Raw genomic sequence first — 26,279 nt, forward strand, 5'->3', positions numbered from 1 at the left:
TGTGCCAAACCAAAAAAAAAAAAAAGAACGAACATATCTTGGTACGAGATGAAAGGTTTGGTGGTTACAATGGAGGATATTGCTAAATTTATTAAATCAGGACATGCATTGCGCGACCTAATAAATCGACAGCGCAAGGACAGTAACGCTCGAAACAATAACCAGCAGAAATTCAACTCCAACAAATCGCCTTTGCTTTTTTTATTTCTAAAATATCATCTCATGGACCTCAACAACACAATAACAACAGTAAGAACAATGACAACAACAGTATAATAAAAAAGCGAAGCGAAGCTGTAACCCGGATTTCAAAAACAGTGCATAAGGTCAAACCAGAAACTACATTATAACAATTACTGAACTGATAATTTATATTATAGTCAAAAGCATCACCCATTAAACATTAGGCTACAGTTGGTAAGTGTTTCAGGATAGAAAATGAAAAGATACTTGGACAATGGAGACCAGACTAGACAAAAAAGTTGTGTCCCTGTCCGCTTCCTTATTGTTCCTAGTTTTTGAGTGAACAGGAAATCGAGTAAATTTTGTCCTAAGATGTAGACATTTTTCTTGTTTTGGTATCTATCTGCTCCAAACAAATTTGTGTTCAAAATGTCTTCGTACTTGGTCTTAAGATAATCATCAAATAGAGCCTTAAGTCAATACACACTTACATATTCATAAAGTTTAATCTTAGCAAGAAGTCATAAGTTAAATTCCAATTCTGTTCAAGTTAGCCAGTTTAAGGTTCTGCTGTAAACCAAGAAGAACAAAATTAATATAAATCCACAGGCATGCAAAAAACATGTTCCTATGAACCTTTTTTTTTATTAGGAAAAAAAAGAACTATATTGGGATGAAAATAGAAAGTTAAAAGAAGATTGTAAGAAAATGGATCCTCTATAGTCTTTTAAAAAACAAAACTAGCAGTAGAACAAACCATGAATGAAGCATAACTTTTCAATCTCTCAACATATCTAAGAGGGAAATTCTTCTAAAAAGACTATGTTCGTTACACCAAACACCCAATCCTATCCTTACATAACTTGCTTGTTTGAAAATCAATTACTGCATGTGCATGCATGAATTACTAGTTTTACATTTGTTGTTTAGGGTTGAAACCAAATAAGTCAGAGAGAACAAAGGGTATCTTGCCATATATTGACAGATATTGTCCAATATAATTTTTATTGCCTTTCCGTATCAAACAACTAATCATTTACACAATTAAAATTCAAGAACTATTCATAACAGGAAAGAAACGGAATTTTATATAATCACAACATAGCTTAAGACTAATGGGATAGGACTTCAATTAAACTATACTGATTCTGCATCTGAAACTTACACTAACCTTCTAATTACACCATACCTGTCTACTGACCTATCTTCACATAGAAAGTAGCAGTTCAACAAAAAGCACTCCCTATTCCTTATTTACTATAATGTTAAAGAAAGGAAAAATGGGAAAAGCAAAAAAAAATAAAAATAAAAATAAAAAAAGCTTGACTTGTATCAATCTCAGTCAATAACATGACAAAAACAGTTCCACTTACCTGAAAGTGAGAACTATTGAGGCAGCGGGAAATCTGTCTAAAGAGGGGAACCATGCAGCGTTGGAACTCCGCAGCCTGTGTGGCCTCCAACACCTCCTCCAATTCCCCAAGGAAGAGAACCTCCTTCTGGCAATTCGTGACAGGCCAATACTTCAACAGGCCCCTAATAACCGTATCCGCGAGCTTGAAATCCTTCTCAACAAACTGCAAGATACAGTACGACAACTGCTGATGGTACATGCCAACAGACTTAGGCTTATGTAGGGGCAAAAGCGCCCTAACAAGGAACAACTTGTGTTCCTCCTTCATGGGCAGCGCAAACCCATTAATGATGCTGCCAAGGATCTCCAGAAGCTCCCCAATACCACTATGTCTCTCAGTCTCATATATAAAACGATAAAAAATGTTGTTAATCGCCTTCCTAATGAAGGGCCTGTGAACCATGAATTTCCCATATATACGATGCAATATTGTTTTCAAATACTCACGCTCTCTAGGGTCCTCGGAACCAAACAAATCAAGTAACTTAAGCACGAATGAATGATCAATGTACCGTTTCGCAACCTTGGTATCAGTATCAGAAGAAACCACGTACCGAAGGAGAAGTTCGTAGACGAGCTGCAAGTGCGGCCAGGCCGCGTCCATAGAGGGCTCCTCCTCCTCTGGGTCGTTGTTCTCTGCCCCGGTGTTCTCGTGCGACGCCGGTGGAAGGCACCGGAAAATGTTAACCGATATCATCTTTATCATCTCCTCCTGGCAATTCTCTGTGATCTTTCCAGAACCCGATTGGATAAAATCTACGAGCTCCATCAGCGTTTGCCGCTTGATCTCCTTCTCCCGAACGTTCTTCAATGTGTCGGAGAAGTCCAACAAGAAGCAGCAATTCTGGAGCTTCCGGAGGAACAAGGTCTGCCGCTCCGAGACCGGCACGTCTCGGAACGGGGGCAACGGTTCAATAGTGCCGGAAGGCGGAGGCATCGTCAGCGCCACGGCAGCGCCGGCAGGAGGGGCAGCTCCGCCGCGAGAAGCATGGTTGACGACGACGCCGGCGGCGTTAGGCAATGGATTGCCGTCGGGAGCACCGAAGTCATCTGATTTGGAGGGCTTTTTCGGCCCTCTCTTCATGATTCTATTGAACATTTTGTGATGAAAAAATGGAAACCCTAACCCTAAGGTGTTTTTCTGAGAAGCGAATTCAGGAGGAGGTGATGGTGGTGGTAGCGATGGTGATTGGATTGAGAGAGAGTGAAGTGAGTGGAGGCATGGAAACAGGGTAGTAGGATCTTCCTAATCCATGAACAATTCTTATTGTGCTCCCAATATTTTCGCATCACAACCCAAACGGCGACGGATCTGACAAAACGGTGAGAAATGCAAGTGATGGAAAGTGGTCGAGTAGGGGCGGGAATAAGAGTGGTGAAAGGATCACCGGAATACCGGCGATTGATCGGTCGGAGATGTGTTCCGGCGACGAATCACAGAAGGAGCGTGTAAGAGAGAGAAAAAGAGTGTGCCTATGTGTGTGTATATGCGCGCGTGCGTGTGACCAAGGTTTGGACTTTGGAGAATAATTAAGGAAAGATAAGAGAGATTCCAAAGGACGTGATTAAAGTGATTTGATTATAGACATTAGACAGATTAATTAGATTATAACAAATGATCAGTCATTTAGATACCACTAATCTAATTTAATTTTTATCATCTGCCAAATCTCAATTCGCAATTCAAATATGCTTGGAAATTCAAGAGCTCCTACTACACAGAAAGCTAAGGTCAAAGGATGCTAAGATTTAGACACGAAGGGAAAAAAAATTGCCAAGGTGTAGGCATGGTTTTGAAAATCGGCCGGTCGGACCGGTCTAACTATGAACTGGTAATTTTAATGATTCGATTTTTTTATAATCATGTCCAACATCCAAAGTAGAAGCTGAATTATCATCATTTGTTGCTCTTCTTTTAACCCTAGCCTTAAGTTGATATTCACATACTAATTCTTCCATCATTTTCTTCACCTTGCTCAGATGATTCTCAACGGAGCAGCAACGTTGGTGAAGAAAGAGGGGAACGGCGAGGTGCGGTGATGACGCGGTGAGTGGGCCGGCTGAAACGAACAGTGGTGAGGCCGCTAGGGAGGTGTTCGGAGGTGGCTGGCTGGGTGCAAAGAGGACGGAGAGAACGCAGAAGGGGGGGTTCGCATCTTCGCGAGGAGGGTGAGGGTGACTGGGTAGCTGACTAGCTGGTAGCGGCACTAGTGTATGGAAAGAGGGGCTAGGGTTTCCAAATTTTCGATATATATATGGAAGGTGAAATGACTAAAAAACCAAAGTAAAAAATAAATTACTAATGGTATTTAAGTAATTTAATATATTCGGGGAATGTGGGGAATATGGGGACGGGGACGGGGATCCCCGCTCGGGTCCCCGCACCTACTTCGGGGGAATTTTGTCCCCCATCCCCATCCCCGCAGGGAAAATTCTCCGCCATTGGGGCCCCATTCGGGGCGGTCCCCACGGGGATCCCCGCCTCCTGGGGATTTTTGACACCCCTACCTCCTTCCTTCCCCTCACAGAAATCAGAGCAAGTTTAAGCATCTCTCTTCCAAAGAAAAATGGAAACCCTAGCTCTACCACCATCGCAAGCTGCAAGGAGTGAGCCACTGCCACTGTCCGTTGCAGTCAGGAGCTTCTCTCCGTTTGTCTGTCCATCAGTGTTCTCCAAAGAAAACCCATGTTCGTTCTCACAGTTTCATCAGTTGCAGGTGCCCAACTTCTCCCTCGAGCTCGACTACCGTCGCCTTCTGTAACAACCCTAGTTTTTGAAAATCAAATAATTAATTATTTGTGATTTATTTTAAAAAAATTATTTTACTAATGATAATTAAATAGAGTTTCATGATAATTGAAGTTTAAATTAAATAGAATTTTTTTATATAATCTTTATTGGATATTTGGTATAATTGAAATTATAAGTTTGATAATTGAAAAATTAGAATAATTGTATAATTTAATTTAAATAAATTCTATTTTGAATGAATTATATTATTAACTTGAACTCCTAGAAATTATTTTATTAGAAATGATTAGATTGATATTTATAAATACTTTAAGTTTAAGTCAATTAATATTTATGTACAACTTTATTATAATTAATTATTTTATAAATTGAAATTAAAGTTTCGGAGATAGAAAAATAATAGAGATTTGTATGATTTAATTTAGAAAATTGATATTTGAATTAAAATTGTACTTTACAAAATATAATTAACTTGTTCATTTTATAATTTAAATTAGAAATAATTGATTGAACTTAGCAATATGATGATAAATAATGTTCCTAAATATTTTTAATAAAGTATATTTGATTTTAAAATTATTCTACCCTCCAATTTTATCAAAATATCTATTCATATCTATCCATATTCTTTTATAAAATCCCAATTTCTAACCCTAATTCCCAAATCAAACTCAGAAACACTAATTTTCCAAATTGAGAAACCCTAACCCACTAACCCCACACCCCAGCACCGTTCCCCCTTCGTTCACCTTCAGCTTCATTCCTCAATATACACACACACAAAACAAGAGAAAAACAGAAGAGGGAGGAGCTGCTGCCGCTACCGTGCCCAGCCATCGAGCCATGCGTCGCTGCCATTTTTGCACCGCCGCCGTCGCTCTCATCGCTGCTCCGTGGAGGCCGCAGAGAGGAACGCGAACCAGGAGCTTCCGTGTCGCACCGCCGATCTATCACCATGCTGCTGCGTTGCCATTGATGAAGCTTCTGCCACCGCCGTGAACTGCGAACAGAGGAGAGGGAGAGAGAGGAGTTCGCGAGGGAGAAGAGGAAGCAACGCTGCCCTTCCATCACCGCTGCCGCCAAGGTTTGTGGAAGAGAGTGTCGTCGTCGTCGTGGGTGGAGTCCACCGTCCCAGCCGCCACCAGAGAGAGCGCGCGCGAAGGGAAAACCTCACCACAAAGCCATCGCCGCTGTCGTCATGCTCCACCGCTGCCACTTCTCACCAAGCCGTAACTATCGTGTTTCCTGGTCACCATCGAAGGAAGCCGCCGCCAGCGTCGATTTGGAGTTGCTGCAATTAGAACCACTAACGGGGTGAGTTGTTACTGCCCTGTTACCATTCTAATCATATTCAACGTCCACTGTCATGAGCTGTTTCTGCCTTGAGTTCGTCAAATGCGGATTCCTTGTACTACTGCAACTGTCACTACTGCTGTAGGAACCAACTTTGCTGTTTGGCCGCCGCTGAGGCCTTCCACCATCACTGGAGTTGCTCAAAACCACCATGCTTGTTACCCAGGAAACAAAATGAGTGTTGGAAATTGTTATTGAAGCTACCCAAGAACACTGTGTTTCCTGCCAAGGGGACAGAACGGATGTCAGAACCTGACAGAGTGCTGCTGCCGTCAATCGGAGATGCTAAAATTGCCGCTGCTGCAGGTGGCTTCGAAATACTTAGTTGTGGCGTTTAGACTCTGCAATTTCGACTAACTGAGGTAGGGGATTTAACATTTTTAATTTAGAATGCCCACCAAGTTATTTGAATAAGTGCAAATGGTTAACAATGATTTAGAATTTCTTAATTGTCATGAATGACTTGAAATACATTTGAAATTAGTTAGTTAGTTATGAAATTTGGAGTAAGTTTGATGATGTGTTAGTGCTTCAATTGGATTATTGAATTCAGGTTAAGGCTGTGAATGTCTTTGGGCTTTGTTGTGAGTGTTTGAAGTTGTAATTGATATTGTTTTCTCTGATATGGATGGAATTGTTGAAAAGTTCTGACTCTATGTGATTATACTAAATTAGTTGAGTTGTGTGGCTGAAATTATGATTGGAATGATTGAGATTTTTGATTGGAACTTTGGTTGAATTTGTTGATTTTGTGAGATTGAATTATAGATTGTTTGATGAGAGATTATTGTGATTTCGGTATTTTGATGGGTCAAATTGAAACTATTGCTGTCGAGTTGGTTTATTGTAATGGGTTTAGTTAGTGATTAATTGAAGTTGGGCTTAAGAAATAATTGGAAGATTGAATCTTAAAATGTTGAACTAGTTGCTGAAAATCTGATTTTTGAGATTAAAAGATGACTTTGGAAGTGAATCAGTTATTCAATGATAATCGAAATGATATGAGAGTAAGGGCTGAGTAAACTGTATTTAAAGTAGTTGTTGGGACTCAATTTTGGAAAGTTTGAATTAACTATAGAACTAGTTAAGATTTTTCAAAGTTAAAATGTAAAACTTGATTTTCTGCATTACTTTTAAATGAAGCCGGAGACTTTGAAAATCTATATCTAATTCTGTGATGATTGGAATTGCGTGGGACCAAATCTGGATTAAGCTTTGGGATATAGGAAGCTGGACTGGTGAATTAGAGGCTTTTTTATTAAGTTTATGATTTATGGAAAATTTTTGAATTAGGAATTCCAAATTTGGTTTTCTGCAGGACGCTTAAGACAACAGCAACTTGTTTTCTCTTTTAAAAATTCTCCAGTTTGAATTTTGAAATAAGGTTTGCGTAATTCCGAATTCGTTTGATATTCTTAAAATAAAACTGAAATTAGACGGCCGATGTTGTTTTGATGATTACTTGGATATGGAATTTGAGAAATATATTTTCTATACTATTATCAAATGTTTTTGAGAATTTATTATTATGGCAATTGTTGAGAAAGGTTTGATAAGATAGAGAAAGAGGGAACCCGTAAGGGTGGTTAAGTCCGAGTTTTAGGGGAAGTGCTGCTGAAATTTTATAAAATCAGTTTTATTTGAAAAGTTATTTTAGAAGATTTGGATTTGGAAAATGATATAATTTAAGTTTTATTTAGTTAAGAAAAGAATTATTCTATTTTGAATTCGATTTACCAAAGAAAGGTTTATGTTTCAAAATTAAATTATTTTTGAAAGAAACTATGTTTTGAGATTGATTCAATATGAAAAGAATTATGTTTTAAGCTTGAAATAAAGGTTTATTTTCTAGAAGTTTGATGAATTTATAATATTTGAATTTGAATAGTAAAGAGAGAGATGATTTTTGAGTCTTTGGGAAGTTAGTAAACTTGGAAGAATTTTATTTGAATAATTTTAATGAGAGGATTATATTTCAAAAAGTATTTAGTGAATTTAAAATATATGATTTACTTAAGTCTTTTGAAGAGGGTTAAACTAAAAAAAATATTTCTAAGGTTAGTTTTGAATTTAGATTGTTAAAGTAGAGATTATGAACTGAAATGAGGATTAAGATTTTCATGAACAAATGCTTGAGAAAGTTAAGAAAGGTTTAAGAAGATGTGTTAAGGATTCAAAGGAAAAGAGAGAATGAAGATTGATTTGTGGATTGTTGAGATTGAGAAAAGGATAATGAAAAATGTTAAAAGGTGGGAATACCCCACGAACTGTTAGTTGTTTAACTACGGGGGAAACGCAAAATTGATAATTGGTTAAAATCTGGAAGTACCCACGAACTGAATGATCATTGATCTCGGAGAAACCTATAGATTGTTATTTGTTTTATATGCGGGAAAAACCCACGGACTGATAATCATTGATTACGGGATTAACCCATGAATTGTTGTATGTTGATCTCGGGTATAGCCCATGAACTGAAGATCATTGTTTGCTGTGTATTGATCTCGGGTATAACCCACGAACTGAAGATCTCTGTTTTGTTTCTGAATTGATCTCGGGGACGCCCACGAACTGAGGATCACTGTTTCCCCTTGTGCGTATATAATGGGGTCGGACTTCGCGCCGACTGCCGGTAGTCACGAAGGAGTGGTATTCTTACCACCGACACATATGCACTAAGGACACAAAAGGAAGCCATATCTGAGACTTGTTCCTAGGTAATGTCGGGTTGTAGGGTGTAAACCGACACGTGATCTCATGGCCTGCTTAGGACAGACATGCGTCATATTGGTTGTGCATTTGCTTTTGGTTGTGTTTGCTTGTATTACTTCTCTGTGATTGTGTTGTTTGTTTTATTGTGATTTGTTTATGTGTTTAATTGAGTTTCTTACTTGTGCTAGTAGTCTGTGAATGTAATGAGATGATTGATAACTGTTTGTTGTGACTGAGAATCACTTTTACAACATCTTAATTCAAACCATTTCTCTTTATCACATTACTCTTTTCTCTTTGTCTTTTTACTTTGCTCTGATTACTCTTTTCTCTGTATCCCTTTATTCTGCTCTGGTTACTCTGTTCTCTGTATTTCTTTACGCTGCTCTAATTTCTCTGTTTAACGTATGTATTTAAAGCTTATGTAAATTTCGGTATGAATAGTTAGTCTGTCCCAAGTATAGGTTCATTAAGTCTATACTGAAACAGTTTAACTTTTCATATAATACCTAACCCTATTCGCAATTCCAGGACTAACTATGTTGCCCTAATTCGTTCACTAGTTTCTGTCTGGCTTTCTGTCATTAAAACTTTACAGACTTTTTTTTCGATTTCTATCTTTTCTTCAACTTTTTATCTTTTATTTATCTTTGCCTCACTAATATGTTTTTACTACTCCCTAAGTGTTTTATTAAAGTAATTATGAAAATCTATAACTAATTCTGTGATGATCGGAATTGCGTGGGACCAAATCTGGATTAAGCTTTGGGATATAGGAAGCTGGACTGGTGAATTAGAGGCTTTTTTATTAAGTTTATGATTTATGGTAAATTTTTGAATTAGGAATGCTAAATCTGGTTTTCTGCAGGACGCTTAAGACAGCAGCAACTTGTTTCCTCTATTAAAAATTCTCCAGTTTGAATTTTGAAATGGAACTAATTTTAAATGAAACTCTGTTTCTAGTACTTTAATTTCATAAAAATTTAGAATTGTTAGAGTTGTGGTTTTAAAGATATGAATTTTTAAAGTAAGAGGTATTAAGCAGTAAAAATTAGGTTTTGTTTTCTAAGTCAGCAACTTTGAGCCTTTATAATTTTTAATTCTGGAATGATATTGAGATGCAACCAATTGGAGGTGAAATTTGAGTATGTTTAGTATATATGATTTAAATTTCAGGGTATTCCATGTTTTAATAAGTAAGTTATGGGACTTGGAAGAGGTTGTGTTCAATGATTAGTAAAACAGATTTCAGCAGAAAATTACTTAACTTCCAAGCTACGTAACTCCTTCATTAAAAATGGTATGACCCTGAAACCAATTGAGAAAGAAATTTGGATAAGTTATGTTTAACCACGTTAATTTTGAAGGTTGTTGGATTTAATTTGGATTTTATATGAAATTTTGAATGTTGTACGCTGCTGCTGTCTTCTGGTTTTAAGGCACTATAGAGCAGTCACGGTTTTGCTTATATTCCCGAAGCTAGAGCCAGTGAAAAACTGTGATTTTTAGTTTAATAGGAAGCTTAATCCGAGACGGACGCGTGGATATAAGGTTTGCGTAATTTCGAATTCGTTTGATATTTTTAAAATAAAACTGAAATTAGACTGCCGATGTTGTTTTGATGATTACTTGGATATGAAATTTGAGAAATATATTTTCTATATTATTATCAAATATTTTTGAGAATTTATTATTATGGCAATTGTTGAGAAAGGTTTGATGAGATAGAGAAAGAGGGAACCCGTAAGGGTGGCTAAGTCCGAATTTTAGTGGAGGTGCTGTTGAAATTTTATAAAATCTATTTTATTTGAAAAGTTATTTTAGAATATTTGGATTTGGAAAATGATATAATTTAAGTTTTATTTAGTTAAGAAAAGAATTATTCTATTTTGAATTCGATTTACCAAGAAAAGGTTTATGTTTCAAAATTAAATTATTTTTGAAAGAAACTATGTTTTGCGATTGATTCAATATGAAAAGAATTATGTTTTAAGCTTGAAATAAAGGTTTATTTTCTAGAAGTTTGATGAATTTATAATATTTGAATTTGAATAGTAAAGAGAGAGATGATTTTTGAGTCTTTGGGAAGTTAGTAAACTTGGAAAAATTTTATTTGAATAATTTTAATGAGAGGATTATATTTCAAAAAGTATTTAGTGAATTTAAAATATATGATTTACTTATGTCTTTTGAAGAGGGTTAAACTAAAAAAAAAAGTTCTAAAGTTAGTTTTGAATTAAGATTGTTAAAGTAGAGATTATGAACTGAAATGAGGATTAAGATTTTCATGAACAAATGCTTGAGAAAGTTAAGAAAGGTTTAAGAAGATGTGTTAAGGATTCAAAGGAAAAGAGAGAATGAAGATTGATTTGTGGATTGTTGAGATTGAGAAAAGGATAATGAAAAATGATAAAAGGCGGGAATACCCCACGAACTGTTAGTTGTTTAACTACGGGAGAAACGCAAAATTGATAATTGGTTAAAATCGGGAAGTACCCACGAACTGAATGATCATTGATCTCGGGGAAACCTATAGATTGTTATTTATTTTATATGCGGAAAAAATCCACGGACTGATAATCATTGATTACGGGAATAACCCATGAATTGTTGTATGTTGATCTTGGGTATAGCCCATGAATTGAAGATCATTGTTTGCTGTGTATTGATCTCGGGTATAATCTACGAACTGAAGATCGCTATGTTATTGTGTATTGATCTTGGGTATAACCCACGAACTGAAGATCTCTATTTTGTTTGTGAATTGATCTCGGGGACGCCCACGAACTGAGGATCACTGTTTCCCCTTGTGCGTATATAATAGGGTCGGGCTTCGCGCCGACTGCCGGTAGTCACGAAGGAGTGGTATTCTTACCACCGACACATATGCACTAAGGACACAAAGGGAAGCCATATCTGGGACTTGTTCCTAGGTAATTTCGGGCTGTAGGGTGTAAACCGACACGTGAGCTCATGGCCTGCTTAGGACAGACATGCGTCATATTGGTTGTGCATTTGCTTTTGGTTGTGTTTGCTTGTATTACTTATCTGCGATTGTGTTGTTTGTTTTATTGTGATTTGTTTGTCTGTTGAATTGAGTTTCTTACTTGTGCTAGTAGTCTGTGAATATATAGAACTGATTAATAACTGTTTGTTGTGACTGAGATTCAATTATGTGGCTAAAAGATATTTAATATGACAAATTGTGATTGAGATCTATTTTGGGTTTAGAAATTTAAAGAAAGTAATTATTTATCTAAAGTAATATTAAAAAGTACTTCAAAAGGTTTGACTAAGATGGTTTATTAAGCAAAGTTAATTATTTGCATGTTAATCATTACTTTTACGGCATTCCCATTCCCTACTGAGAACGTGTGGTTTGTTCTCACCCCAAAATCTTCCACCCTTTCAGTGACACAGGTTCGAAGATTCAGTTTGAAACTGCGGGCGATTCTAGAATTTACTTACGAGTTAAGTTTATGACTTGAGTTTCTTTCATAGAATTCCCTCGCCCTTACTGCTTAAGGTTTTTATTTTATGCTGAGGGATAGGAGTTGTACCTAAATTTTATTTAAATTCTTTTGTATAATATTACTATTATTAATAATTATGTGATTATTATTACTTGGTGATGTTTGCTATATGATTTTAATAAACAAAGACAAAAATTTCTGGTATTTTTACTAAAATTGAATCGCGATATCGAACTAAAGGCTTAATAGTAAATAGTTAATAAGGAAAACAGATCAGTAACGCCTTACTTTTGGTACGATCATGACGTATTGGAAGTTGGGTCGTTACAAATGGTATTAGAGCAGTTCGTTCCTATTAGAGCCTTGGGAATGGACTGACTATGCTTCACTGCATACTCTGAGTGTCTGTCATGCTTTGTGACTTGTTCTGATAACAAGAGTTTGAGTTTTATATGCATGACTGTCTGATGATTAACGCTGTTAGTCTACCATTGCATGCTTCATGGTATTAGGTCTGGCCAACTTAATACTAATGATTTATGTTTATGGGAACACTAATAGGTTATCATAGACGAAATAGAAGTTATAAGTGATGCGATTAACGGGGTTTGGGAGCGATAGAATTTATGAAGTTAGTTTCGATTCAACGTATAATCTTTATTCGTGCCACATGAACTCGTGCCATATTTTTCTTAGTTGCTTTCATTAGAATTCTCTAGTTTGAATTTCCTCCTTAGAATGTGATTTGATTATTTCCCAACCATACCTTGTCATTCTTGTATATCTTTGCTTGCCTATAAATCTGATTGCTTACTTAACTCTTTGAATATTCATTCTTGATAATGCCTATGCTTCTGTTCATATATTCTGTTTTCTTTGATTTTAGTTTGAACTTATTTTATTCTAGCAATTTTTGAGGGCAAAAATTTTTTTTAAGGTGGGTAGAATGTAACAACCCTAGTTTTTGAAAATCAAATAATTAGTTATTTGTGATTTATTTTAAGAAAATTATTTTACTAATGATAATTAAATAGAGTTTCATGATAATTGAAGTTTAAATTAATTAGAATTTTTTTATATAATCTTTATTGGATATTTGGTATAATTGAAATTATAAGTTTGATAATTGAAAAATTAGAATAATTGTATAATTTAATTTAAATAAATTCTATTTTGAATGAATTATATTATTAACTTGAACTCCTAGAAATTATTTTATTAGAAATGATTAGATTGATATTTATAAATACTTTAAGTTTAAGTCAATTAATATTTATGTACAACTTTATTATAATTAATTATTTTATAAATTGAAATTAAAGTTTCGGAGATAGAAAAATAATAGAGATTTGTATGATTTAATCTAGAAAATTGATATTTGAATTAAAATTGTACTTTACAAAATATAATTAACTTGTTCATTTTATAATTTAAATTAGAAATAATTGATTGAACTTAGCAATATGATGATAAATAATGTTCCTAAATATTTTTAATAAAGTATATTTGATTTTAAAATTACTCTACCCTCCAATTTTATCAAAATATCTATTCATATCTATCCATATTCTTTTATAAAGTCCTAATTTCTAACCCTAATTCCCAAATCAAATTCAGAAACCTAATTTCCCAAATTGAGAAACCCTAACCCACTAACCCCACACCCCAGCGCCGTTCCCCCTTCGTTCACCTTCAGCTTCATTCCTCAATATACACACACAAAACAAGAGAGAAACAGAAGAGGGAGGAGCTGCTGCCGCTACCGTGCCCAGCCATCGAGCCATGCATCGCTGCCATTTTTGCACCGCCGCCGTCGCTCTCATCGCTGCTCCGTGGAGGCCGCAGAGAGGAACGCGAACCAGGAGCTTCCGTGTCGTGCCGCCAATCTGTCACCATGCTGCTGCGTCGCCATTGATGAAGCTTCTGCCACCACCGTGAACTGCGAACAGAGGAGAGGGAGAGAGAGGAGTTTGCGAGGGAGAAGAGGAAGCAACGCTGCCCTTCCATCACCGCTGCTGCCAAGGTTTGTGGAAGAGAGTGTCGTCGTCGTCGTGGGTGGAGTCCACCGTCCCAGCCGCCACCAGAGAGAGCGCGCGCGAAGGGAAAACCTCACCACAAAGCCATCGCCGCTGTCGTCATGCTCCACCGCTGCCACTTCTCACCAAGCCGTCACTATCATGTTTCCTGGTCACCATCGAAGGAAGCCGCCGCCAGCGTCGATTTGGAGTTGCTGCAATTAGAACCACTAACGGGGTGAGTTGTTACTGCCCTGTTACCATTCTAATCATATTCAACGTCCACTGTCTTGAGCTGTTTCTGCCTTGAGTTCGTCAAATGCGGATTCCTTGTACTACTGCAACTGTCACTACTGCTGTAGGAACCAACTTTGCTGTTTGGCCGCTGCTGAGGCCTTCCACCATCACTGGAGTTGCTCAAAACCACCATGGTTGCTACCCAGGAAACAAAATGAGTGCTGGAAATTGTTATTGAAGCTACCCAAGAACACTGTGTTTCCTGCCAAGGGGACAGAACGGATGTCAGAACCTGACAGAGTGCTGCTGCCGTCAATCGGAGATGCTAAAATTGCCGCTGCTGCAGGTGGCTTCGAAATACTTAGTTGTGGCGTTTAGACTCTGCAATTTCGACTAACTGAGGTAGGAGATTTAACGTTTTTAATTTAGAATGCCCACCAAGTTATTTGAATAAGTGCAAATGGTTAACAATGATTTAGAATTTCTTAATTGTCATGAATGACTTGAAATGCATTTGAAATTAGTTAGTTAGTTATGAAATTTGGAGTAAGTTTGATGATATGTTAGTGCTTCAATTGGATTATTAAATTCAGATTAAGGCTGTGAATGTCTTTGGGCTTTGTTGTGAGTGTTTGAAGTTGTAATTGATATTGTTTTCTCTGATATGGATGGAATTGTTGAAAAGTTCTGACTCTATGTGATTATACTGAATTAGTTGAGTTGTGTGGCTGAAATTATGATTGGAATGATTGAGATTTTTGATTGGAACTTTGGTTGAATTTGTTGATTTTGTGAGATTGAATTATAGATTGTTTGATGAGAGATTAGTGTGATTTCGGTATTTTGATGGGTCAAATTGAAACTATTGCTGTCGAGTTGGTTTATTGTAATGGGTTTAGTTAGTGATTAGTTGAAGTTGGGCTTAAGGAATAATTGGAAGATTGAATCTTAAAATGTTGAACTAGTTGCTGAAAATCTGATTTTTGAGATTAAAAGATGACTTTGGAAGTGAATCAGTTATTCAATGATAATTGAAATGATATGAGAGTAAATGCTGAGTAAACTGTATTTAAAGTAGTTGTTGGGACTCAATTTTGGGAAGTTTGAATTAACTATAGAACTAGTTAAGATTTTTCAAAGTTAAAATGTAAAACTTGATTTTCTGCATTACTTTTAAATGAAGCCGGAGACTTTGAAAATCTATAACTAATTCTGTGATGATCGGAATTGCGTGAGACAAAATCTGGATTAAGCTTTGGGATATAGAAAGCTGGACTGGTGAATTAGAGGCTTTTTTATTAAGTTTATGATTTATGGTAAATTTTTGAATTAGGAATGCCAAATCTGGTTTTCTGCAGGACGCTTAAGACAGCAGCAACTTGTTTCCTCTATTAAAAATTCTCCAGTTTGAATTTTGAAATGGAACCAATTTTAAATGAAACTCTGGTCCTAGTACTTTAATTTCATAAAACTTTAGAATTGTTAGAGTTGTGGTTTTAAAGATATGAATTTTTAAAGTAAGAGGTATTAAGCAGTAAAAATTAGGTTTTGTTTTCTAAGTCAGTAACTTTGAGCCTTTATAATTTTTAATTCTGGAATGATATTGAGATGCAACCAATTGGAGGTGAAATTTGAGTATGTTTAGTATATATGATTTAAATTTCAGGGTATTCCATATTTTAATAAGTAAGTTATGGGACTTGGAAGAGGTTGTGTTCAATGATTTGTAAAACAGATTTCAGCAGAAAATTACTTAACTTCCAAGCTACGTAACTCCTTCATTAAAAATGGTATGACCCTGAAACCAATTGAGAAAGAAATTTGGATAAGTTATGTTTAACCACATTAATTTTGAAGGTTGTTGGATTTAATTTGGATTTTATATGAAATTTCGAATGTTGTACGCTGCTGCTGTCTTCTGGTTTTAAGGCACTATAGAGCAGTCATGGTTTTGCTTATATTCTCGAAGCTAGAGCCAGCGAAAAATTGTGATTTTTAGTTTAATAGGAAGCTTAATCCAAGACGGACACGTGGATATAAGGTTTGCGTAATTCCGAATTCGTTTGATATTTTTAAAATAAAACTGAAATTAGACTGCCGATGTTGTTTTGATGATTACTTGGATATGGAATTTGAGAAATATATTTTCTATACTATTATCAAATGTTTTTGAGAATTTATTATTCTGGCAATTGTTGAGAAAGGTTTGATAAGATAGAGAAAGAGAGAACCCGTAAGGGTGGCTAAGTCCGAGTTTTAGGGGAGGTGCTGCTGAAATTTTATAAAATCTGTTTTATTTGAAAAGTTATTTTAGAAGATTTGGATTTGGAAAATGATATAATTTAAGTTTTATTTAGTTAAGAAAAGAATTATTCTATTTTGAATTCGATTTACCAAGGAAAGGTTTATGTTTTGAGTTTGAATTATTTAAGAAAGAAATTATGTTTTGAGTTCGATTCGATATGAAAAGAGTTATGTTTTGGGCTTGATTGATCTCGGGGAAACCTATAGATTGTTATTTATTTTATATGCGGGAAAAACCCACGAACTGATAATCATTGATTACGGGAATAACCCATGAATTGTTGTATGTTGATCTCGGGTATAGCCCATGAAGTGAAGATCATTGTTTGCTGTGTATTGATCTCGGGTATAACCCACGAACTGAAGATCGCTGTTTTGTTTGTGAATTGATCTCGGGGGCGCCCACGAGCTGAGGATCACTGTTTCCCCTTGTGCGTATATAATGGGGTCGGGCTTCGCGCCGACTGCCGGTAGTCACGAAGGAGTGGTATTCTTACCACCGACACATATGCACTAAGGACACAAAGGGAAGCCATATCTGGGACTTGTTCCTAAGTAATGTCGGGTTGTATGGTGTAAACCGACACGTGAGCTCATGGCCTGCTTAGGACAGACATGCGTCATATTGGTTGTGCATTTGCTTTTGGTTGTGTTTGCTTGTATTACTTCTCTGCGATTGTGTTGTTTGTTTTATTGTGATTTGTTTGTCTGTTGAGTTGAGTTTCTTACTTGTGCTAGTAGTCTGTGAATATATAGAACTGATTAATAACTGTTTGTTGTGACTGAGAATCAATTGTGACTGAGATTCAATTATGTGGCTAAAAGATATTTAATATGACAAATTGTGATTGAGATCTATTTTAGTTTTAGAAATTTAAAGAAAGTAACTGTTTCCCCTTGTGCGTATATAATGGGGTCGGGCTTCGCGCCGACTGCCGGTAGTCACGAAGGAGTGGTATTCTTACCACCGACACATATGCACTAAGGACACAAAGGGAAGCCATATCTGGGACTTGTTCCTAGTTAATGTCGGGCTGTAGGGTGTAAACCGACACGTGAGCTCATGGCCTGCTTAGGACAGACATGCGTCATATTGGTTGTGCATTTGCTTTTGGTTGTGTTTGCTTGTATTACTTCTCTGCGATTGTGTTGTTTATTTTATTGTGATTTGTTTGTCTGTTGAATTGAGTTTCTTACTTGTGCTAGTAGTCTGTGAATATATAGAACTGATTAATAACTGTTTGTTGTGACTGAGAATCAATTGTGACTGAGATTCAATTATGTGGCTAAAAGATATTTAATATGACAAATTGTGATTGAGATCTGTTTTGGTTTTAGAAATTTAAAGAAAGTAATTATTTATCTAAAGTAATATTAAAAAGTACTTAAAAAGGTTTGACTAAGATGGTTTATTAAGCAAAGTTAATTATTTGCATGTTAATCATTACTTTTACGGCATTCCCATTCCCTACTGAGAACGTGTGGTTTGTTCTCACCCCCAAAATCTTCCACCCTTTCAGTGACACAGGTTCGAAGATTCAGTTTGAAACTGCGGGCGATTCTAGAATTTACTTACGAGTTAAGTTTATGACTTGAGTTTCTTTCATAGAATTCCCTCGCCCTTACTGCTTAAGGTTTTTATTTTATGCAGAGGGATAGGAGTTGTACCTGAATTTTATTTAAATTCTTTTGTATAATATTACTATTATTAATAATTATGTGATTATTATTACTTGGTGATATTTGCTATATGATTTTAATAAACAAAGACAAAAATTTCTGGTATTTTTACTAAAATTGAATCGCGATATCGAACTAAAGGCTTAATAGTAAATAGTTAATAAGGAAAACAGATCAGTAACGCCTTACTTTTGGTATAATCATGACGTATTGGAAGTTGGGTCGTTACACCTTCGTCTTCCTCAGTTCCTCCCCGTGACCTCGTGAGATATTCACTCCCAGACCCAGAAAGCTCTTAGCCTCCATGTCTTCTCTTTTCATCGTGATGCGTTCCCTCTATTCCACTTCTATCGCGCTGCCTCTGTTCTGCTAGGCCCTCCAACCGTTGTTTGTTCTAGTTTCGTCGCCTGTGTCTTCTAGTTCGAATTCCTCAATTGTGCTCCATCTCTCCCTCATTTGTGTTTGTCTGTTTGAGTTCCAGCACTAGTGGAAGGTGATTTTTGCGGTTTTTTTCTTCAATCATCACTATGTTAGATTTCTTTGTTCTTGGAATTTGGTTTTATTTCTGGTTAGGATTGGTGATCTGAATCTTTTACTTAAAAATTATTTTTTGATACTTTGATTTCAAGTTTCTTACTGTTTCAATTTGAGGGAATTGTGAATTTTGGTTTAAGTTGTGATTGAAGGTTCTTTGGTTTGGGTATTCTTCACTTTCCTGGAAGCTTAGCTTTTAATTCTTTGGGCATACACGTATCAAAGTATTGTTTTCAGCAATGGTGATTTTTAGATTTGTTTTTTGGTTACTTTATTTTAAATATTTTTATTGGTGTTGTTGTGTTGTTGCTATGATTTAACTATTCTTTTGATTCTCTCTTTTTTTCGAATGCTCAGTTAGTGCTTGGTTGATTGGTTTTGGTCACTAATTGTAGTTGATGATAAATTTTAAATTGATAACTCTATTATTGCTTTACTGCCTGTTTTGTAGTTAAATTTTATTGAAGTTTCTTAAATTTGTACTGCCTATGTTACTGATTCATTATTCCTTCATTACTTTTTTTGTTGTTAATTATTGTAATAAGCTTTGTTAAAATTGGATTGAAAACTGTTAATCTTTCTTCATTTTTTACTGTTCTAACTTATGTTCTTATTAAAAAATTTACAATTGGTGATCTTTTAATTTATTATATGCTTTATGTTTTCATTGTTTTATTCTTACGAAGAAAAAATTTTGCAAATAGTGATTGTATGATTCATGTTTTGATTGTTCTGTTATATAAAAAAAATTATGTTTTCTTCCGTGCTGGATTCTTTTTGTTTCAGGCTCTGTTGTGTGTTTGTTGTGTAACACAACACTATCTTTTTTTGTTTTACTTTTTGACTTAGCTACGTTAAAGTAATATTCTTTGTCTTTAACTTGTGCACTGTAATTTAATCTAGCTATTTTAATGGAAGTAAAATTACGTTAATTGTCAACAAATTTGTAGCAAGTTTTTGCATATTTTTAAGATTAATTATATTTAGTTGGTAATATTTAATGTAGGTAAATTTGAGAGATATTTTAGGATATTTAGTTATAATTTATTTATTATTTTATTGTAGAACGATTTTTTTGGTTGAACCAGATTGACCGGTTGGACCAATAAACCAGTAACTAGAGCGATTTAATGACCAATCTGATTTTCAGAATCTTGGATATAGGGATGGAAACAGTCCCTGATGCATGTGCATCATGTTATGTTTTCTATACTTTTTCATACAAGAAATTAATGCTTAATGTCTAATTATGGAGATGTTTTGGTGCTTAAGTCGTATTGACACAAGAATTGTTGTGGGTAAGGAATTTCACAAAATATTTACGTTGCAAGTATAGCTCCACACCAACAAACAATTCTCGCAATCAAATTAAATTTATGGTTTTGTCACATGTACAAACCCCAATGAAAATTAACCGAAGTATTTGGACTCCGGGTCGTCTCACGAGGAATTTTAATGAAGTGTATGCTTATTGGCTATGAAGGGGTAAGGGGGTTTTTTAATTGATAAGAGGGCAAGAAATTAAATGACAAGAAAAGTAAATTAAGCAAGTAATTAAAGAGGACAAGTAAATAAGAGAAAGCAAATAATAAAGAGAGAGACATTCATGGCAAGGGTTGAGAACATAGGCTTTCTATCCTAGTCATGCAATGATTAATTCATCTTATCTAGTCAACTCCAACAAATGGAAGAAGGTATCATGTCATCTTCACATAGGGAGAAATTCAAACAAGACTAATTAATCATGTCACAAATATAAACAAGAATTTATCTTATTACGCCATCTCCAACATTGGAAGAAGGTATCATGTTATCTTCCATGAGAGAAAGTCTAATAAGACTAGCTAATCTTAATCCAAAAGTCCTAATCAACTTACTAATTAAATTAGCAAAAGATTAGCGTCAATGAAAACAATATTAGCTAACAACTCTAGATCACCAATATAAGTTGGGTTTTCATGACTCAAGATCACCTAATTACTCTTTCCAAGCCAAGATTGCTCAAAATCTATTCTAACATCCTTCCAAGTATTTTGTCAAATACTTGGAAGGCATACATGGAAAGCATAGTAAAATGTACAAGAATAGTAAAATCTACCAACTACAAATTGCAAGGAAACAAGATCAACAACTCAATTCAACAATAAAGAAACATCAAACATTAAATTACATTAAAAGAAAATCAAATCCAACAAGAGCATCCATGAACATAAAAGAGAAATTAACATTACAAATCATGAGAATGAAAGAGTAGAGGTAAGAAATCATAAAATAAATAAGATGAAAACATGTAATTAAATCTAGATCTAAGATGGAAATTAACCTAACCTAATTCTAGAGAGAAGAGGGAGCTTCTCTCTCTAGAAACTAACCTACATGATGCTAATGCTACAAACAATTGCTCCCCCCTTACCCAAGCTTGAATTCTGCATGAAATAGCATTAGAAATAAGTTGGGTTGGGCCCAAAGTGCTTCAGAAATTGTTGGGGGCGATTTCACTTTAGTGGGCCACGAGCAGCATTAGCGCGCATGCGTACATGGCGCGTGCGCGCCCATGAACGCGAAGCAACTGATAAACCCCGATTTTGTGGTTTATCTTGTGCTTATTTTGGGGGATTTTATCAACATTTCTCACACTTATTCACAAGAAATGCATGGTTTTGTGTTCTCTTCCCAATATTGCTCCATGATGGAAAACATTCTTATTTTGCCTTAAAATTGCCATATTTTAATTCTCTTCTATTGCCATTCGATGCCGTGATGTATTTGTTGAGTAATTTCAGGAATTATAGGGTAGGAATGACTTAGAAGAGAGAGAGAAAGCATGTACAAAAATGGAGGAACATGAAGAATTGAAATCTTGGGAAAAGCAGCATCAGCGCGCTCGCGCACTCCACGCGCACGCGTGGACGGGATTGGCTGGAAGCGGCGCGCAAGGATGGACGCATCCGCGCGGACTAAAATACTTCTATCAACGCGCACGCACGCATGATGCGCACGCGTGGAAAGCTGCACGTGACCTCATTAAAGGAAATCATGCCTGGCGATTTCTGAGGCTCATTAGGCCCAATTTCAAGCTGTTTCTGCATGAAAAAGACCCAAGGATGCTAGGGGAAAAGGGGGGATCACTCATTTTACACTAGGACATAATTTTTAGTTAGTTTTTGGTTCTTTTGTTATTCTAGAGGGAGAAACCCTTGTTCCTCTCTAGATCTAGTTTTAATTTGATCTTCCCTTGTTGATTTGTGACTTGGATCTTGTTAATTACTAGTTTTAATTGTTCAATTTGAATTCCTTGTTACAATTTTGCTTATATCTTGTGATAGTTTATGAATTCTTGTCAATTGTTATTTTATACCCATTTCATGAATGTTGTGAATCTTGACTTGTTGATGTTACATTGATGATTTCTATGTTTAGCTTTGTTGTTTGGATGATCATATGTTAATAATTGTTAGTGGGTACTTGTAGATTTCAATTTAATTGCTATTTTGAACATGTCTTTTGTTAATGCTTACCAAGTGTTTGATGAATTGTTTACTTTGATTATGGAGTAGTTCTCTTTACTCTTGGCCTAGGTCAAGGGAATTGGGTAACTTGAGTCATTGGGTCTAATGGATTTGATGATTTGGGAGCCTTAGGTGGTCAATTTGATACTCATTGACGCCAACCCACTACTAATCTAATTAATAGGTAGGTTGGGACTAATGGGTTGATGTGATCAAAGCCATTTGACGTACTTCAAGTCTAGGAGTAGATCTCACGTACTTAAGACTTTGAGAGTAGACTTAATGAGCTTGGTTCCTCATAATTGTCAAGATATAGTTATTAGACAAGGATGGTGGCCCCAATTCCCTAGCCTAGCCAAGAGTTGCTCTTATTATTCATATTTGAAAATCAATTTCCTCAACCAATTACTTTAGTTGTAGTTACTTGTTTGGGTTATAATAGAATTAAGTGGAACATTGTTTATTCGTTGAAGTTGCTCATGTTTTGCTTAGTTAATTGAACTAGTTATTTCATTTTAAGATTACTTGCTTGTTAAGATTCCCATTTATTTTCATGCTCATAACTCACAACCCCGGATTTCTAACCAATGTTGAAGCACATGTTTGCCCATTCCTTGTGAGACGACCCGATGTGTGAATACTTCGGTTATTTCTATTGGGGTTGAACTTGTGACAACCAGATCCCTCTTCTAAATTTGACCCCCGAGGATTGTTGTTGGTAGAGCTATACTTGCAACGCGACCTTATTGGAGAAAATATTTACCAATACACCCTTAGGGCGCCTGTCAAATTTTTGGCGCCGTTGCCGGGGAATGGTTGCAACATATGCCTTGATATTGGTTATATGAATATTTGAATATTGTAGATAGTTTACTTCTTTCAATACTTAGCCATAGTTTAGATTTCTTTTACATTTGTGCTATGACTTTCAAGTTTGATGACTTGGTCTCAACCGAATTCTAGCTTAGCCAATTTTGATCCCGAGATCGAATGAACTTTGTTACACACTCGGCATGCTAGACAGCGATTGAATTACACGCCTTGTACTTCGGCCCCTCTTGAGGAAAATGCCGAATCACTAGATATTACCGAGAGTGACTTGGAGTCCGTTACTTCCTATTCTTCTGTTGGCACTACTAATACATCTTTGCATCCTACAGGTGAGCCACACATGGCGGAGCCACGCCGGATCACTTTACATGAGCAAGGAGCTCCGGATATCATACTTCAACCGTTGCAAGCAAGGTATCCTAACCTTGATCTGAACTTTGAGTTGAAGAGTAGCTTGATACATCTACTTCCTAAGTATCATGGGTTGCCGGGTCAAGACCCCATCCGACATTTGAAGGATTTTCAAGTTGCTTGTTCTACGGCTCGATGGCATGGAGCCGACGAGGTAGCTATCATGGTTTTTGCCTTCCCCTTCTCTCTTGAAGCGCAAGCAAAAATATGGTTCTATTCACTACCGGATGAGATTGTGACTAATTGGGATTTCTTGAGAAGAGAGTTTCTTGATAAATTCTTTCCATCGGAGAAGACCGACTACATCCGGAAAGAGATTTCGGGCATAATGCAAAGAGACCAAGAAAGTTTGTACGAGTATTGGTCTCGGTTCAAGAGGCTATTGGAGTCATGTCTACACCACGGAATGACCACTAACTTGCTCATTAGCTACTTTACCGGAGGTCTTTGTACGGAGGATAGAAGATTGCTCACCGCTTCTAGTGGTGGTTCCTTTTCGAAAAACAAGACGGAGGGAGAAGCTTGGAATTTGATAAAGGATGTTGCCGAATCTACAAGAGTGACAAGAGTGAGAAGTAATCCTCTCAAGGGTGTAGTAGAACCATCCCCTTCCGAATCAAGTCTAACCAAAGCACTTGGGGATATGACCACCATCCTTACACAAATCCAAAGGGATCAAAAGGAATACTACTCCATCAAAACCGTCCAAGCCCCACCTCCGGTTGCTCAACTTGAAGGCCCTCCTAGAATTTGTGGTTTGTGCTCTAGCACCACACATTACACTGACCAATGCCATCAAATTTAAGAGGAACATGCCCTTGTGGTGGCCAATGTGAATTACAACAACCGTCCACCCTACCCTTCTCAAGGTCAAAACAATTACCATCAAGGTGGTAATCAACATCAAGGGTGGAGGGATAATGCGCAAGGAAGTAATCAAAACCAAAGATGGAACAACTCTCCTTCTCATCACAACAACAACCAATCTTCATCCCAATACCACCACAACAACACCAACTACCAAGCCAACCAAAACCAAAACAACTACACCAAGTACCAAGCACCACACCATAGACAACAAAACCAAAACCAAACTCCTCCATCTTCCAACAATCAAGTTGAAGAGCTTAGAGCTACTATGGAAAAATGAGATGAGAGCAACAAGGCTCAATTTGATGCCTTGAGTACCCAATTGGCTAACCTCACCAACTTGCTTTCAAAGATGAACATGTCAAACCAACCACCAAACCCCAATAACAACACTAACCAACCCTCAAGTTCTTCTAACCTTCCATCCCAACCCCAACCAAATCCAAGAGGCGGCCTCAACGCCATCACTCTACGGTTGGGGACTACATTAGAAGAGATACCTCCAAGGGTCATGGGAGAAATTCATGAGGAAGAGGTAGTTGTTGAAGCTCCACATGAAGAAGAGGTGGTAGACAAAAGGCATGAGGAAGAAGGAGTAAATCTCAAGAAACCCAAGAGGAAAGCCATAGTGGATGAGTCCGTTCCTATTCTATTTCCTTCCATGGTGAAGAAGGCAAAGAAAACACCGGAGTTTGATTTGAACATGCTTCAAGTGTTCAAAAAGGTTGAGGTAACCATACCACTCCTTGATGCTATTCAACAAATTCCAAAGTATGCAAAATTTTTGAAAGACTTGTGTACACACAAGGATAGGATAGGAGAATTGGAGACATTATCCTTGGGTAGTTCAATTTTTTCCTTGATGGAACCTATTCCAAGAAAATGTGGTGACCCTGGACCGTGCTTAGTGTCTTGTTGTATTGGCGGATACACCTTTCATGATTGTATGTGTGACTTCGGAGCCTGTGTTAGCATCATGCCGTTTTCTATTTATGTGCAGTTGAATTTAGCTCCATTGAAGAAGTCGGCGGTGAGGTTTGCCTTAGCCGATAAAAGTGTGATCACAGTGATGGGGATAGCAGAAGATGTACTCGTGGCAATTAAGGATTTGGTTTTTTCGGTTGACTTTTACATCCTTGAAATGCCTCCAGCAGAAAATAGAAGCTCATCCTCCTGACAAACCCCATTTGTAGGGTTTATCTTGTATTGATTTTTGGGAATTTTATCACCTTTTACCCACATTTATTCAATGAAATAGCATGGTTTTATAACTTCTCCTTTAATTGTGCTTGAATGTGAAAACATGCTTTTTAGGACTCAAAATAGCTAAATTTAATTCACCTTGATTCTATTAGATGCCTTGATATGTTTGTTAAGTGATTTAAGGTTTAGGAGGCAAAGATTGGATTAAGGGAATGAAGAAAGAAAGCATGAAAAGTTGGAGAACTCATGAAGAAATGAAAGAACCGGAAAGCTGTCAAGCCGACCTCTTTGCACTTAAACAACCATAACTTGAGCTACAGAGGTCCAAATGATGCGGTTCCAGTTGGGTTAGAAAGCTAACATTCGGGGCTTCGAAACGATATAAGATTTGCCATAGTTGCTACACGTATGGTGGCACGCACGCGCATAGTACGCGCACGCACCGTTGCTGCCACCTGGTTCACTTAAAGCAAAACGTGGCCAGCGATTTTAGAAGCCTTGTGGGCCCAATCCTACTCATTTCTGATATTATTTAAGCCAAGGATTGAAGATGAATCAATATACTTTTAACCAATTAGTTTAGTTTTAGCTTAGTTTAGTAGTTAGAGTTAGTTTCTAGAGAGAGAAGCTCTCACTTCTCTCTAGAATTAGGATTAGGTTTAGTTCAATAATCTTAGATCTAGATTTTAATTCATGCTTTCATCTCCTTCTACCTCTCAATTCCTTGTTGTTACATTCATTCTTCTTCCATTCTTTTGTTGTAATTTCCTTTATGTTGTTCTTATGTTTTGTTGTAGA

General features: G+C 36.5%; 1 protein-coding gene and 3 long non-coding RNA genes across 4 annotated transcripts in view; 2 read left to right on the plus strand and 2 right to left on the minus strand.

Annotated features, from left to right (window-relative positions):
• Positions 1 to 3,218, minus strand: part of LOC107648750 (serine/threonine protein phosphatase 2A 57 kDa regulatory subunit B' beta isoform) — a 4,470-nt gene extending 1,252 nt beyond the window's left edge. The window contains exon 1 of the mRNA XM_016352579.2: positions 1,557 to 3,218. Within this exon, the coding sequence (XP_016208065.1) occupies positions 1,557 to 2,696 (1,140 nt within the window). The 5' untranslated portion in view covers positions 2,697 to 3,218. The remainder of the gene's footprint in view (positions 1 to 1,556) is intronic.
• The window catches only part of LOC110263323, a 22,516-nt gene extending 10,622 nt beyond the window's left edge, over positions 1 to 11,894 (minus strand). The window contains exons 1-2 of the long non-coding RNA XR_002348751.1: positions 11,819 to 11,894; positions 5,765 to 5,775 (exon numbers count right to left, since the gene is read on the minus strand). This is a non-coding gene — a long non-coding RNA (uncharacterized LOC110263323). The remainder of the gene's footprint in view (positions 1 to 5,764; positions 5,776 to 11,818) is intronic.
• LOC110263322 lies at positions 5,018 to 11,953 on the plus strand. Its single transcript, XR_002348750.1, has 3 exons — positions 5,018 to 5,663; positions 5,788 to 6,064; positions 11,827 to 11,953. It is a non-coding gene; the product is annotated as an uncharacterized LOC110263322 (long non-coding RNA).
• LOC110263321 lies at positions 13,417 to 18,139 on the plus strand. The gene is made up of 3 exons (XR_002348749.1): positions 13,417 to 14,140; positions 14,265 to 14,541; positions 17,964 to 18,139. It is a non-coding gene; the product is annotated as an uncharacterized LOC110263321 (long non-coding RNA).

The sequence above is a fragment of the Arachis ipaensis genome, chromosome B06 (genome assembly GCF_000816755.2).
Source record: "Arachis ipaensis cultivar K30076 chromosome B06, Araip1.1, whole genome shotgun sequence".
Taxonomy (NCBI): domain Eukaryota; kingdom Viridiplantae; phylum Streptophyta; class Magnoliopsida; order Fabales; family Fabaceae; genus Arachis; species Arachis ipaensis.